The 16,667-nt window shown below is 43.6% G+C and overlaps 1 protein-coding gene across 1 annotated transcript in view; it reads left to right on the top strand.

Annotated features, from left to right (window-relative positions):
* The window catches only part of NCAPD3 (non-SMC condensin II complex subunit D3), a gene marked incomplete in the record, with an annotated part of 2,635,837 nt that overhangs the window by 1,197,647 nt on the left and 1,421,523 nt on the right, over nt 1-16,667 (top strand). Inside the window, 1 exon segment of the mRNA XM_044081165.1 lies at nt 12,944-13,164. Coding sequence (XP_043937100.1) covers nt 12,944-13,164 — 221 coding nt within the window.

The following is a 16,667-nucleotide window of genomic DNA, read 5'->3' as shown; positions in this document are numbered from 1 at the left end:
TTTGTTGTGTTAGTTTCTTTGCGATTTTGCACCAGGACATCTGAACCACAGGGACTGGCAACACATGCCTTCTCAATTTCATGGAAGGGAAACATCTATATGCATTCCCCCCCTTCAAACTCATTCAGAAGGTCCTGCTGAAAATTCAGCAGGACAATCCAAAAATCTTGCTGGTGAGTCCCTATTGGCCCAGACAGCACTGGTTCCTTTTACTCCTACACTTGTCCAAGGGCAATCACCACAGGTTACCCCCCCCCAGAGTGGACCTTCTCGCATAGCACAAGGGGTCACTAATCCATCCACAGTGGCAGATTCTGCACCTTACCCTGTGGCTGATAAGATTCTGTTCCCATTTAGACACCTTTACAATGAGGATGTGCTGACTGTCCTGCAGGAGGCCAGGAAACCAAATACTAGAAAATCATATCTCTCCAAGTTGAAATAATTCACTATTTGGTGTTATAAAAGACAGTTGAATCTGCTTCTCAGCGAACTCCCCTGTCGTGCTTTCTTATTTGTGTGAGCTACTGCAGACTGGTCTGGCTTATTCATTAATCAAAGCCCATCTGTCTGCTATGTCAGCTTGCCTGCCTCTGGGTCCCCTATCAACATCCAGACTCCCTTGCAAACTCTTCCTTAAAGGGGTACTGCACCTTAGGCCCGCCAGGAACCCCCCCACCTTGGGACCTCAACTACGTGCTCAAGAAGCTTACCTCCCTTTGAGCCAGCAGACAAAGCCTCATTAAAGCATTGTACTTGGAAAACTTTTATTATTGGCCCTAACCTCAGCCAGGAGATTGTCTGAACTCCAAGCCCTCATGGCTACTCCTCACTTCCTAGATTTCCACAAGAACAGGGTTACCCTCAAGACAAACCAGTCTTTCATGCCCAAGATAGTCAGTGACCTGTTTGTCAGTCAGGCCACACATTTACCCATTTTTTTTCCAAACCCACAATGAGACAGAGAGTGCTGAATTCCCTGGATGTTCACAGAAAAATCAGATTCTACCTACAAAACACCAAGTCTGTCAGACAGGCTGACCAACTTTTTGTATCCATTCACCCCAGAGCTCTGGGGAAGGCAGTGACCAAGCAGACTATTTCTACTTGGATCTCCAAGGCCATTACCTTCTGCTACCAATTCCATAGTAAGTCCCTGCAGGGTACAGTTAAAGTTCATTCCACAAGAGCAATGACATTTTCAGGAGCCGCCTTCAAGGGACTGGATACCTCTTCTATCCTGGAAGCTGCTACTTGGCCCCTCAGTCCACACCTTCACCAAGCACTACAGTGTTGATCTCCTCTCCAGATCCAGGGCAGAGTTCGCCAGGGCTGTCCTTCATGGATTCCTGGAGTGTGCCTCTAGACTACCATCCCAATCTCAGTGAGCTTTGGCACTCACCCATATGCAGAATACTGCAACATGGGAATAGAAGGACATAGAAAAGTTGTGTAAAATCTTACCATAACCATAGATGTCCTTCTCTTCCATGTTGTAGTATTCCTTCCCACTCTCCTTACTCTCTTGTCAGCTAACTACTTCCCTTTCTGGATGGCAGTGATATGGCATTGCTCTTACAGGACTGGCACCGACTGGGGCTTCTGTTCTGAGGCTCACAAACTCTCATCCATGTCAGATGTCTCATGCACCACAGAGGGACTGAAAGCATTTGGATACTGGCCGTACGTACGTGAGACTGAAGGGTAAACTCATATGCAGAATACTGCAACATGGAAGAGTAGGACATCTATGGTTATGGTAAGATTTTACAGAACTTTTCTTTCTGGGTGATCTGAATAAACTATCAGCAAGATAGACGTTTACCTTTTGTGTAGACAAGACTGAAATTATACTGTTGCAATCTGGCAGGAGCTGTATGCATAGGCTTTCTCAAAGTTGTGACTAGAGGTTGGTGATTGGTTTTGATTTGGATAGGTCTACCATAGTGCATTTCAGTTTGGGTTAGAGTTCTGAAAGCAAAGGCTGCTGGTCTACCCCCCTGAAGAATGACTGCACCAAGACCAAATTTCGAAGCATCACAAGAAAGAGTAACTGGTTTGTGAACTGGCAATTTTCTGTTTCAGGACATCAGATGCTCTCTGGTGGTGTTCTGACCATGACCGACCAAGATACATCTTTGTGTGTCAGCTCTAAGTGGTGCTGAAAGTTGGCTCAAGTCTGGAATGAACTTGTCTAGGTAGTTAACCATGCCAGGAAAACATTGTAGGGCTTTGAACACTGATGGAGCTGCCATCCCAAGAATTGCTGATTGCTTGGAAGGATCTGATCTTAAGCCTGAACTGGTAAACAAATGACCAGCATAAGTAACTTCTTGTAGCCTGAACTTGCTTTTCTGTGGATTCAGCTTAAGATTTATTTCATGTGCTCTTTCTAGAACTTTCTCAAGGTTTCTCTCATGCTCAGCTTTACCATTACCCTCTACTACAATATATATCTTCTACTATAATAGCACACATATACCCAGAAAAAAATATGTTCCAAGGCATGCTGGAAGACTTCACTGGCAGAATTTTTCCCAAATGGCATTCTCAAGCATCTGTACCTGTCAAAAGAAAATTTGCAACCTTCAAAACTACTGCACAGCCCTGAAAATTTCCCATCTCATTACTCCGTCATTCAGCCTTACACTACCAAGAGACCTCTATGCTTCACTGACAAATCATTACCATCCATAACTAAACCTAACAACAATGCAGGATATGCACACTGCAGGGCTAATAGCTAGAATTCCATCCCACCCCACTTAGGAACAGTCTGCAACCTGAAAGAATTTAAATGCCAGCTGAAGCAACACCTGATAGGTAAATGGCTCTGCACCTGTACCATCCCTGGTTAAACGGGTACTAATATAGCTGTATGAATTTGTGCCATAACTCTCTGCTGCACAAAACTTAATGTACTATTATCACAACTCTACCCTCTATCATGTCATCTCCTTTATCTTCCTTGTGTCTCCCACCTATCTTTGAGCTGCTCTGTTTATCTTAAAAAATATTCATATACAGTCCATGCATCTGTTATTTTTTGTAAATGATGCAACCGATGTTAAGGATGTCTAAATAATAGAACTATTGCTCATGATCAGAAATGACTGTAAACAATGAAAGAGTGCAAATAATGATTTATGAGCTTTTCTCCCTGGGCCGCCTCTGAAAAAAGGGTACTGCTCAGTTGGACTTTCCTAGTAAAGAAATGCAAATAAATAACCTCGTTCTTGTCTGTACTCAGTTTCATTCCATGTGCCGGTTCAGAGTCTACCTGCAGTGCCATATTGTCTGTATACATCATCTTTGTTGATCTGCCTCTCCAGCCTGTTGGCTAATGTGCTCTATCCCTTCTGTCAACAGCAGTGGGCTCAGAGGTAAGCCCTAATGCACACCCTTTCCTACTGGAAACACCTTTGTGAGTATAAACACCATACATTTCAACTCCTTAGTGCAAAAAGTCTTGACAAAGCCTAAAATAATGGGGGACAAAGATCCAAAAAGGGACAATTTTTAAATATCACTTCTATAAATGTAGAAAGTTGATAGGATAACGGCTTTTGTATTGCCATGCATTTTCTAAAAGGTTTGAAGTCTGAAACTCAAACTTCTGTCATTAGTTAGTGATTTTAATCCTCAGATTTTATGAAGAACTGATCAAACATATGAGGCAAAAATCTGGACAGTTGAGAGGGTATGATGAACACTGTTCTTAATTTGTCAGTGTCCCTGTACATAGCAAGCACTAATTCTACAAATGTTTCCAGGGCTTTGAACCATCATAGGAGTGCCCAAATCTTCTTTTGTGAGACTTTGTCATGTACTTTCTCCAAGTCTAAGTCCTAGTTGGACTCATCTGCTACTGCTTCTCTGTCTACCTGACTGGAAACATTGGGTCAGTTGTACAATGCCTTGATCTGAATCTGAGCTGCTTATCTCTCGTCTTACTCTCCAGGGTTTTCATGCAGCATGACAAGAGCTCAATACCTCTCTCTTGCCCATAGTCGTGAATATCCCCTTTATACTTGGATACTGGTACTAAAATGCTTATTCTTCAGTTGTCTGGAATATGCCTCTTTCTCCATACTGGGATGAGTACCTTCATGAGACATTTATCCCCTAAAGCACCCAATGTCTTGATTTTTGTCTGCAGTGGCTTCATCTGAGCCTGGCACTTTTCCCTGGTATTTATCTTCCTAAGTGTTCTTTGCACTACTACTAAGGCGGGGCTGTGTATGTAGTAGTACAACTGTAGTATTTCTTTGTCAGTCAGAAGCGTTTTGTATTTTTTCTTCAGTCAAAAGTTTCTTGAAGTATTTCATTGTCTTTGTCCTGTGGACAGGTGAGCATATTGTTGCTGGCATCCCATATGAATGGTATCTGCAGACTATCTGTTGCTGGTAGAGTTTCTCTGATGCCTCCTAATGTGCCTTTGCAGCTACTTTTAGTCTTTCTTACTTTGCCAGATTCAGCTTTTCTGTTTCCTTCTTCTGTTAACACTCTTGCTTTCTTTTGATATAACCCCTGGTCTTGTTTATTCCACAACCAGCTTTCCTTGTATACCTTCTTTCTGTATCTGGTTTAACTGCATATCTGATGTTCATCGTGCATACAGCTGCAGTCATAACAGATGGGTTCTCCTGCCGTCAGGCGGGTCCTCGGTCGGCCGAATTCCAAAGTCTAAGTCCGGCATCGGTTGTTGTCGCTTTCTTTCCTGACGTCAGTGCGACAGGGCTATATAAGACACAGCCGACGCCATTTTCTTCAGTCTTCTTTGCCGCACGGTGCCCGAAGCAGAAGCAGTTCGCAAGTGCCGGTTGGCCAGCTCCTGAAATTACGAAAATTTGGAAAACGAAGTCTTCTTTAAAGCTAAGTACCCCGTTGGGGAAACTTTTCTTGCCTCAGACCGATGTCAGACAAAGTTAACAATTGTATTTCTTGTGGGAAGCAAATACCGCATAAGGATTTAAATTCCCTCTGTATACCTTGTTTAGGCCCAGACCACGACGTCTCGGCTGTCGCTTTTGCGCTACTTTCAATAAACGCACGATTAAGCGTCGGGCGGAGTTCGCCCAGCACTTTTTTGGTAAAGCTTTTGATTATAAAATGTCGGAGACTCAGACTACCGTTTTGTCCAAAAAACGCAAGGACAAAGACCGACACGCGAGGTCCACGGTCTCCACCGACACCACGCCAAAACCGGCTACACGTGGTCCGGTTCTCAGCGAGGCGCCTACCGCAGCCCCTGACTACCGACGACACTTCTCTGGCGGGGTTTTCTGTAACCGAGACCGCAGGTGCCTCGGCCCATACCCAGACTACAGCTACCGAAGCCACTGTGAGTATTGAGCCTCCTAATGTGGACAGGTCCACTTCCACCCATGGTGTCTTTAGACCTTCATCTTCCTTTTCCATAAAGGCCCTTTCTAAGTCCAAATCAGCCATGCATCCCAAGAGGCCTGTTGCACAGGGCCCATCTCCAGGCCCCATGCCTAAAAAGCAGATGCTAAAAATGGCTGAGGATTTAATTACTCTTATCAGGGGTTCCCAACCCCCTCCGGACAAGAGACCCAGAGTGGAGGACGATTCTCCCTCTTCTGACCAGGGCTCCATTATTTCAGAACATTCTGATGAAGAGGAACACTTGTACTCCCCTTTTGAAGATTCTGATGCAGAGCAGTCCATTCCTTCTGTATCTCCCCCAGAGGATTTTTCTTTTGGGGAAACCTTGCATACCTTGAGGGAACACTTCCATTGGGAAGGCCAAGACTTTTCTGATTCCAAGAAAAGACTTAGGGAATTTCTTTTGCTACCTCAGCACAGACCTCTGGCGATACCTCCTGTCTTGGACATACTTGATGATGTTTACTCGGAGGCTTGCCTTAATCCGGATTCCCTGCCTCCTGCCCCAGACAAGCCTGATAGGTACTACAGAGTTCCTAACTCTCATCAATTTCTTTACAAAAGCCATAATGCTGAACCTGAAACCATTTCTCAAGGCCCCAAGGGAATGAAGGCCTCTACTGCTAAGAATCCACTACCTTCCGAAAGAGAGTCTAGATCCTTAGAAAGGTGGGGAAAAAGGTATATACCTCGGCCACCCTAGCCATGAGGGCCTTAAATTGTCAGTTCCATATGCTTAAATATCAGCAGTTTCTGTTATCACAATTAAGGAATAAAATGTCACAACCTGAACGACCAGATTTGAAGGAGTTGCAGGATATGATGCATAGTGCAGAACAAGTGGGTAAACACACCTTACAATGTGGCTATGATGCTCTAGAGGCCTCAAGTAGAGCTGCTGTTACAGGATCAGTCATTCGTAGACATGCCTGGCTTAGGGAACAAACCTTGCCTGATCATGTTAAAGCTAAACTACTAGATGCTCCTTTACAAAAGGATGTATTATTTGTTACTAATGCTGAGGAGATACTACGGAAAATGGAAGAAAAAGCTAAGTCTATGCAAACTGTCAAAGCTTTTCTACAGGTTCAACCACCACGTTTTAGCAGAAATTGGCCTTCAAAAAACTGGTCCTTTCCAGCCACGGACAAGCCCCAAAGAGGTAGATACAGGCGCACAAGGGACAGAGGACAATCTCAAAGATCATATAGAGGCAGACAATGGCAAACTCCAGCACCAAGAGGTGGCGAAGACAGTGCACAACAATACAGGAAACAAACCCAATGACTTTCCCCTTTTCATGCCAAGCAAGTCTCAGCTGGCAGCACCCTTGGGAGGAAAGCTGGCATTATTTACAAAAAATTGGCATATTATCACAACAGACAAATGGATCCTGGACATTATAAACAGAGGTTACAGATTTCATTTTCACACTCTTCCAAAAATGAGAGGCATGCCGAACCTGCCACACAATCAAAGGGCAGAGACTCAAATACAAATTTCAAAGCTCATGGACATGAAAGCTATTCAAGAGGTACCTACTCACGAACAAGGTCAAGGTTTTTATTCCAGACTATTCCTGGTACCAAGGAAAGGAACCGACTGGAGACCCATTTTGGACTTATCCATCCTAAACACATTTCTACTGCACCAAAATTCAAGATGCTCACCTTACAGCAGCTTCTTCCCATGCTGGGCAAGGAGTCTTGGTTGGTAACATTGGACCTCAAGGAGGCATACCTGCATGTCCCAATCAGACAAAGCTGCAGAAGATACCTCAGATTTCTTGTAGGTTCAATCCACTATCAATTCTCTGCATTGCCCTTTGGCTTATCTACTGCGCCCAGAGTATTCACGAAATGCCTGGCATCAGTAATTGCCTACTGCAGACTTCAAGGGATACAAATTTACCCTTATTTGGATGATTGCCTGATCCAATCGGACAGCAAATACATACTTCTGGAACATCTGGCTTATGTAACACGGTTATTGAATTTTCTGGGATACACAGTCAACAAAGAGAAATCCAGGCTAATACCATCTCAGAAAATAACTTTCCTGGGTGCCAACTTGGACACAAACACCCAGATGGCCTATCTTACGCCAGAAAAACAGGGGCAACTAACTAAGTACTTCAAAATACTAGCAAATTGTACCAGGCTAACTGCAAGGAAAATCCTGCAGGCTCTGGGCTTCATGGCATCTTGCATTCTTCTAATCCCATGTGCAAAGTTGCATATGAGGAAACTTCAATGGTGCCTAAAAAACCTATGGTCTCAACACAGCCACAGTTTGGAAACATAATACTAATAATCCCATGTTTGCAAAAGGAATTTCTATGGTGGGCCCAAGCATGCCAAACAAACACAGGTCTACCATTCTGCAAGCCTCAAGCAAATCAAGTCATCACAACAGACGCCTCAGACTACGCCTGGGGGGCACACTCGACAGACAGGTGCATTCAGGGCAAATGGTCCCAAAAGGAAAAGCACCTTCACATCAATCAAAAGGAAATGCTAGCAGTGATAAATGCAATTACAGCTTTCAAGGACCTCCTGCATCCAGGGCAATTATTGATAAGAACAGACAACACCACAGTAATGTGGTACATAAACAAACAAGGAGGAACACATTCATACCCCCTGTGCAGGCTAGCCATGTCACTTTGGAACTTGGCTCTGGAATGGCAAATCGAACTTCAAGCACAGTACCTGCCAGGATTGGAAAACACGCTGGCAGACAATCTAAGCAGAAATATGACAGACCCACACGAATGGAAGTTGCATCCTCAAGTGTTTACAAAGATAATCCAAGCGTGGGGAAGGCCAGACATAGATCTCTTTGCCTCCCACAGGAATCATCAATTGACAATGTTCTGCTCAAGGACCTTCCATCCAAAGGCCTGGAGAGTGGACGCCCTTTTTTTCAGTTGGGCAGCACGGACAGTTTACGCCTTCCCACCTTTGCCTCTTCTGCCCAAGGTGCTCTTGAAAGCAAGAGCAGACAGACCGAAGATGATACTGATTGCTCCAGACTGGCCAAGACAACACTGGTACCCACTCCTGAGGAGCCTAACACATACTCCTCCTTGGACCCTACCTCTAATGCCTCTTCTACTGACTCAGCACAGCTACAAAACTCTTCACAGTCAGCTGAAAACACTCAATCTGGCTGCATGGAAAATTCCTTAACACCACAACAGACCCTACTCTCCAAAGAGGTGCAGGATGTTATTTTGGTGGCCAAAAGGCCATCTACTAGAAAGGCTTACTCCGCAAAATGGAAACGGTTTTGCGCTTAGAATGGGAAAAAAGGCCAGGATCCTAGAAAACTGAATTTGCCTCCGATATTACAGTATCTAGCTGAGCTGTTGAACAGTGGACTTTCATTTTCCTCCATCAAAATTCATGCCTCAGCCATTTCTGCAGAATACAACACTGATCCACCCTTATTCTCTCACCCACTCTTAAGACAGTTCCTCAGAGGGGCTAAGAATATAAGACCTCCAAGGAAACAACCAATACCAGCCTGGGATCTTGATTACATTCTAGAAAAATTAACATTGCCTCCCTTTGAACCAGCTGCCTCAACAGATTTGCAATATTTGTCCTGGAAAACAACTTTCCTTCTGGCCATTACCTCAGCTCGTAGGGTTTCGGAACTACAAGCCCTCATGGCTGTGCGGCCCTTTCTCATCTTCCATCAGGACAGGGTTTCCCTACGAACCAACCCGTCATTTATGCCTAAGGTAGTATCCAGGGTAGCTTTAAATCAGGCCATACACTTACCTACCTTTTACCCCAATCCTCAAAACAAAGGGGAAAGGCTGCTATATTCCTTAGACATCCATAGACAGCTACGTTACTATTTGGACAGAACAAAGCCTTTCAGGAAATCAGAACAACTCTTTGTGTCCTATGCTGTAGGAGCTCAAGGGAAGCCAATTTCCAAGCAGACAATTTCGAAATGGATAGGCCACTGCATATGGTTTTGTTACTCCTTTCATGGTAAATCTGTACCTGCAGGCATCAGATCCCACTCCACAAGGGCCACAGCTACCTCTGCAGCCTTCCTCAGAGGAGTCCCTACCAAGATATTTTGGAGGCAGTCACTTGGAGTTCTGTGCATACCTTCACTAAACACTATCACCTACCTTTATACTCCAAAACTAGAGCAGGCTTTGCTACTGCTATGTTGCAGGGCATTCTGGCTCCTCCCAGTTCCACCTAGTGCCTACCACCCTGTGAGTAGCTTTGGGATTCTACCCCTCTGTTATGACTGCAGCTGTATGCACGATGAACATAGTACAGTTTTGTACCTACCATAAATGTAGATGTTCGAGTGCTAATACAGCTGCAGTCCAGGTTTCCCTCCCTCCTTCCCCTCTGGGTACAGAACTAGTGGCTAACTCCTCATCTTACAACTTGATTGGGTTATCCTTCTATGGTGTATTTGCTTGCAACTACTGGTTTTGGATTATATTGTAATGCATGATTATATATGATATATATATATATATATATATGTATATATATATATATATATATATATATATATATATCTATATTGCCTTACTTCTGGGGGCACCTGACATCTGGGGCAAGAAAGACTGACGAAAATGGCATCGGCTGTGTCTTGTATACCCCTGTCGCACTGACGTCAGGAAATAAAGCGACGACAACCGACGCCGGACCTAGACTTTGGAATTCGGCCGACCGAGGACCCGCCTGACGGCAGGAGAACCCATCTGTTATAACTGCAGCTGTATTAGCACTCAAACATCTACATTTATGGTAGGTACAAAATTGTACTTTTTGTTAACTTCACAAATGTTTTGAAACGCTGCCATTCTTTTTCAGCTCCACATTGATCTACCTCAGGTGGCTCCAAGTACTTCCTTAAACTCCTGTACTTCTGCTCCAGTCAACTTACAGCTCTTCAGTCTTGGTCTCTGTTGACCTTAGAACCTTTTTTAACTATGGCTACCAGTGGTTTATGCTGCAGAGCAGCTGTTTCATTTGGGATGATTTTGCATTATCTGATTTAATCCAGTTTCCTTTCCTCTTTAGGAGAAAGTCTACTAGACTTGCCTGTTAACCTCTTTTGTAGTTCTTGTGACTCTCTCTCCTGTTGAAGCATGAGTTGGTCAGTCTTTGGCCGTTTGCCAGATATAAGTCTTGAATGGATTCTTTATCATTCCTGCTGCCCCAGCCATATGGGACCTAGTCAGTCATAATATCCTGTACTGTTTGTCCTGATATGAGCATTTGTGTCCCCCATTTTCAAGACCAAGCCAATTTTGTGTAGCTTTCTTGAGGAGATACTCCATTTGTCTGAATGCCCTCTTATCCTCACCATCATAACCCTGCTGTGGAGCACAGGTTGAGATCACAGACTGCCTCATCTTTGCATTGGGGACTGATTGTCATGAGCCTGTTAATGATTCTGACAACATCCCTCACTGTCTTCAAAAGGCTATTGCTCATCACAATTCCCATACCATTTCTAGTTTGTCCTTCCCCTGAATAGTAGAGTCTGGATCCCAGGACAAGTAAATTTGCTGTGTTACCTTCCACAATGTCTCCTGGATACAGTCAATGGACCTATATTAAGTGTAGCCATTCCCAGTTAAATTTTGGTAAGGTGATTGCTTTTATGTTCAGTTTTGCTTCCCAGAGATATTTTAGGTAATCCACTGTGTGCAACTGGACACACAACTGCCCAGTATCTTATTGATCCAGGGTTGCTGGGCTTTATGGCATGCAAGCAGTAGGCCACTATGGGCAAGTAGATCCCGCACCATAAGTATGTGTTCCTTACATAGGTCTCCCACTTAGCACTGGCAAACACTTATGCCCTTTCTTGGCGTCTTTAATTAATGTGACCTCATCACCTAGAGCCAGATTTTACTCCACCAGGTGGCTAGCTCTGAAACAGTGTGCAGTCTGTTTTTTCCTGTGTAGATGATAGTATGTACCTCAGTCAGTGCCTAACTAGATGATTCATCCCCTGCTAGGCACCACAAGCAGTGATGCTGCTGTCTTAACTCTGAATGCATCAGTTATGCAGTGTTTTCAGTTTTTAATTAACTGCTTCATTTGTCTGAGATCTGCTCTAAATGAGTCTAAGCTTTCCCAGCTTTAGATCATGAAGTTTTGTGGAGCAATACTAGATTTTGTATGTCAAAGGTATTTCTTTCTCATGACAGACTCTTGGAAATAGCCTTTATTTTTTGTATTTACTGTCCCTCTTAAGCTTTGGCAGTGCATTATCTCAGAGCTGTGGGGTTTATTTCTTAATATTTGTTTATAGATTCTTATGCAGGATTGCATAAGAGGAGAACTCTGATGTTTTCCTAGAAAGCAACTTCCTTTCAGGGACCTTCAGAGACTTTGAGATGAGCATGCCAATACAGTAGTCATGTGGTGTCAATGAATGAAGAGCAACATTTTGCAGACAAGCTTTGTTAACTTGTGAATGGGTGGATCAGAAAGTAAACCTGCATATTTTTTCTGGTTTATGGTATATTTTGCTGGCCCCTAACTAAATATGACCATCGAGCTTTCCCCATCATCCTGTTGACCCTTTTGTTCTCCTGTCCTATTTGGCTTTAGTACCTAATGTCACCCTGTGTGTATTGTGGTGACAGGAAGGATACTATTCTGTGACCTGATCTTGTATGCTAGGTAGTGGAGGGTGTGAATCATGTGCCATAGGTTTTTATCTCTGCCTAGTCATACCTTTTTGGTTAGATTGGTGACCTACTGTAACTGTTATGTTAGTCACATACAGGAATGCTTCCATTCTCCCTTCATCCTCAGCTAGAGTGCTATGTGCTTTTTGGCAGGTTGACATTACCAGAGGCCTTTGAAATTGTGGGTGTTTTCCTCTTGGCTTTCACCTGGTATGTGTCCCATCATCATGCTTAAAACCAGCCAACCTTTACCCCAGGTTAGGTGAGAAAGACCACTTCCAGTAACAGTTCAGCTGACTTTTGTAAGAAGTAGGCCTTCTTTACAACCCATATTGTAAGGGCTAGTCCATTCCTTTCCTCCAAGAAGCCAGTTATGTTGCGATTTGTTTCAGTGAGGTTAACCATTTCAAAGAAAATTTTTTGTTAACAATGAGATCAGCAAAGTGAAGCAAAGTAAGTGCTTATCTGATACATGCATTTTAAACTTGCAACTTTTATTATGTGGATGTGGGGGGAATTATGTTCTTTCTGTGAAGTACCTGAGGACCTGTACGTAGACTAGATTTTGCTTTCCATCATGCTATTTGGTATGCATACTTAAAAATTTCTGGAGACTTATGGTAAGTTGATTGTGTTTCACCGGTTATTGGGCTTTAGGTTATTTGTTCAAATACGAGTAAATAAGAAGTTGGTAATTTGTACTGTTCAGTGTTTTGAGGGTTTGCATGTGCACTCTACATTATCTGTCTATCCATCTGTCTGTCTGTGTTTAATGAGAAAGTCTGACTAGAATAAAACCTTTTATCAGCGGATATTGAATAGTGCTTGTGTTCCTTTCAGGCTCAGCCAGGGAATGTAATGGTGCAGAAAGCTTGGCTAACTGGTGTGGTCCCTGAAGTAATTGATACTGAAAGCTCTGTACAGGAAAAATCACTTGAATGCCTTGACCAAGTAATACTTCAACATATCAAACACTTCAGCAAATACCGAAATGACGATTCCATTCAAAAACTAGCCTGGGACCTCCTTGCCCTCTTAACTGCTGAATGTCAAGAGCTCAGGTAACGACAGCACTACTGTTAATAGTGACATTTACAGCGCAAATGTTCTCTCTACTTTGTATTTAATAACTTAAAATGACAGCACTTTCTTAAAATTTCTTCTGCACTATCAGATAGCAATATATTCATGGTTGAACTCTCTTCTTTCATAAAGCAGGAAAGTTGTAACTCAGAGTTGTAACAATATTTTGTGCATCTTTCCTCATCTTTTTATTATTTTATTTTATTGTATTTTACATTTGTTGACCAATCATTTGTCTGACTGAGATGAAATGATAGCCCTTTTTCATTGGAGGCCTGGAGAGAAAAGCTAAACAAATTTACAATAAAACTAAAATTGTAAATTACAACAGTGTTAAAAATAAAAGTATTATTTTCCAGTTGGAACAGTAAAAGCATAGAGATTATTTACAGAGTTTAAGTTGCCATTTAACTTTAAGATATGTGTAGAAACAATATGCAAAGTTTGTAAGTACAGCCAAGGTAGATGTTCTTCGTCTCACATTGCTGCAGTCATAACCTGTGGGTAGTCCGCTGTCCTCGGTCGGCCCGAATACCAAAGAGTTAGGCTGGCGTCGGTCATGGTCGCCCAGAGCTGACGTCAGTACGCAGTAGTACTTAAGTGCATGACCGACGCCATATCCTCAGTCTTTCTTGCCTCGTGGTCCGAAGCAGAAGCAGCGTTTGCAAGTGCCGTTCGGCGTTCTGAAATTTTCAATTATCGAGTTTCAGACCGAAGACCAAGTTGGGCTAAGTACCCCGTTGGGGAAAATTTTTGTCTTTTCTTGCCTCAGTTTATCCGGATGTCAGAAAAAGTTAATAATTGTATTTCTTGTGGGAAACAGATACCTCAAAGGGACTATCATTCTCTCTGTATTCCTTGCTTGGGGCCTGAACACGACGTAGTCGGGTGTTGCTTTTGCGCTAGATTTAATAAGCGCACTATTAAACGAAGATTAGACTGTGCCAGGCTAGTATTCGGTAAGCGGTGTAACTATAACATGCCATCGGATCCTCCGACGCCCGCTACCGCTAAAAAACGTAAAGATAAATCCTTAAGGTCTAAACCGGATGAGTTGTCCGTTGCGGACGCCGGTTCTATGGAACCTTCGGTTGAATCTGTGGATCCGGCCGAGGTCTCGGCTGAATCCCAGGGGGGAACCTTTACTTTTACAGGAGTTGGCCTCTCAGGAGCTAGGCCAGGCCGAGGGTGCCTCTCAGGTATCTGTAGTTCCATCCTTACAAAAGGTTATTAGGCCTTCTACTTCAGTGGCTAAAGGCCATGCTAAGACAAAACCTGGTCTTACTGGTACTGGCCATAGCCCTAGTTCTTCAGCTTCTGTTCCTAAAAAACATATGTTGAAAATGGCTGAGGATTTGATTACTTTGATCAGGGGTTCTATGCCCCCCCCCAGAGAAGAGGCCTAGGGTGGAGACAGATTTAGAGGGAATGGAGCATTCTTCAGACTTCTCTGAGTCTTCAGCTGAGGATATTCAGGATTTCCCTCCCTATTCAGATTCGGATGCAGAGGATTCCTGTCCTTCTGCTTCTCCTCCAGAGGATTTTTCCTTTTCTGAAACTTTACATTCCATGAGGGAACATTTCAAGTGGGGGAAGGTCAGGATTTTTCAGATTCTCGAAAAAGGCTTAGGGAATTTTTGTTTTTGCCACAACATAGACCCTTGGCTATTCCCCCTGTCTTAGATGTTGTTCAGGATGTTTTTTCAGAAGCTTCTCTTAATCCTGATTCTTTACCCCCTGCCCCTGTCAAGCCTGACAGATATTACAGAGTTCCAGAAGCACATAAATATTTGTATAAGAGTCCTGGAGCTGACCCGGAAACTGTTATTCAAGGGCCGAAGGGTGTCAGGGCTTCTGTGGTTAAGAATCCAGTTCCTTTGGATAAAGATTCTAGAGCGTTGGATAGGTGGGGAAAAAAGTGTACACCTCTTCTACATTGGCTATGAGGGCTTTACATTGCCAGTTTCATATGCTGAAGTATCAGAATTTTTTGTTAGGCCAATTGAAATCTAAAGTGGATGCTTTATCCGAGGGTATAGAGTGTAAGGAATTGCAGGAGTTGGTTCATGCATCAGATCAAGTTGGAAAACATTCTCTACAGTGTGGTTTCGATGCCCTTCAGGCTTCATCCAGGGTGGCTGCTACTGGTTCAGTTATTCGTAGACATGCCTGGCTTAAGGATTAAAATTTGTCAGAGCATGTTAAAGCTCGGATTTTGGATGCTCCTCTGCAATCAGAAGTTCTTTTTGGTTCTCCTGTGGAGTCAGTTTTGAAAAAGATGGAAGATAAGGCTAAGTCTATGCAGACGGTCAAGGAATTTTTGCAGGTGCAGCCCCCTAAGTTTAGCAGGAATTGGCCTGCTAGAGGATGGTCCTACCCTACTTCAGATTATCAGTCTAAAGGCAGGTCTAGACGTGGTAGAGGCAGGGCTCACGCTCAGGGTTCTTTCAGACCTAGGACTTGGAGTTCTCCTGCACAGTCTTCTGGCGAGGGCAGGGGTCAGCCTTTTCGTAAACAGACCCATTGACCTGTATTTTCAGCTGCCAGATCCTTCTTTTCTGGCAGCTCCTCTAGGAGGAAAGTTGGCACTTTTCAAACAAAACTGGCATTTGGTCACCCAGGACAAATGGGTGCTGGAAATAATAAATCGAGGTTACAAGTTTTATTTTCACACAGTTCCTCCTTTCAAAGACATGCCGGATGTGCCTCCACAGCAAAGGCTGGAGGCTCAGAAGCAAATTTCCTTGCTTATTCAGATGGGGGCCATCCAGGTGGTACCTCCATCAGAAGTAGGCCTAGGGTTTTACTCCCGTCTTTTCCTAGTGCCAAAGAAAGGAAACACTTGGAGGCCAATTCTGGATTTGTCCATTCTCAATACCTACCTAGACATTCCAAAGTTCAAGATGTTAACATTACAGCAACTTCTACCTATGCTAGGCAAAGATCATTGGATGGTAACCCTGGATCTCAGAGGCCTATCTTCACATTCCCATCAGGCCCAGCTGCAGGAGATTCCTGCGATTTCGGGCTGGTACTTCTCATTATCAGTTCTCTGCATTGCCCTTTGGTTTATCTACTGCGCCCAGGGTGTTCACAAAAGTTCTGGCTCCTGTAATAGCTTTCTTCAGACAAAGGGGAATTCAAATTTATCCTTATCTGGACGATTGCCTGATTCTTGCTCAAGTCAAAGACAAGTTACTTCAACATCTACAGTATATAATGGCAGTTTTAAGGTGCCTAGGGTATTCTGTGAACGAAATAAAGTCCAGTCTAGTGCCCTCTCAGGACATGTGCTTTCTGGGTGTGAGACTGAATACAGCTTCTCAGATGGCTTTTCTGACCCCGGACAAACAAAGAACTCTTCACCTATATTTCCAGCAGTTATCAGTACTGTCCAGGCTGACTGCAAGGACAGTCCTTCAAGCCTTGGGGTTCATGGCATCTTGCATTCTAGTACTTCCCAATGCCAAACTGCATATGA

Source organism: Protopterus annectens, chromosome 8.part0 (assembly GCF_019279795.1).
Source record: "Protopterus annectens isolate FY-2018-M chromosome 8.part0, PAN1.0, whole genome shotgun sequence".
Lineage (NCBI taxonomy): Eukaryota > Metazoa > Chordata > Ceratodontiformes > Protopteridae > Protopterus > Protopterus annectens.
Note: the sequence above shows the minus strand (reverse complement) of the source record. Positions and strands in the feature narration are given on the sequence as shown.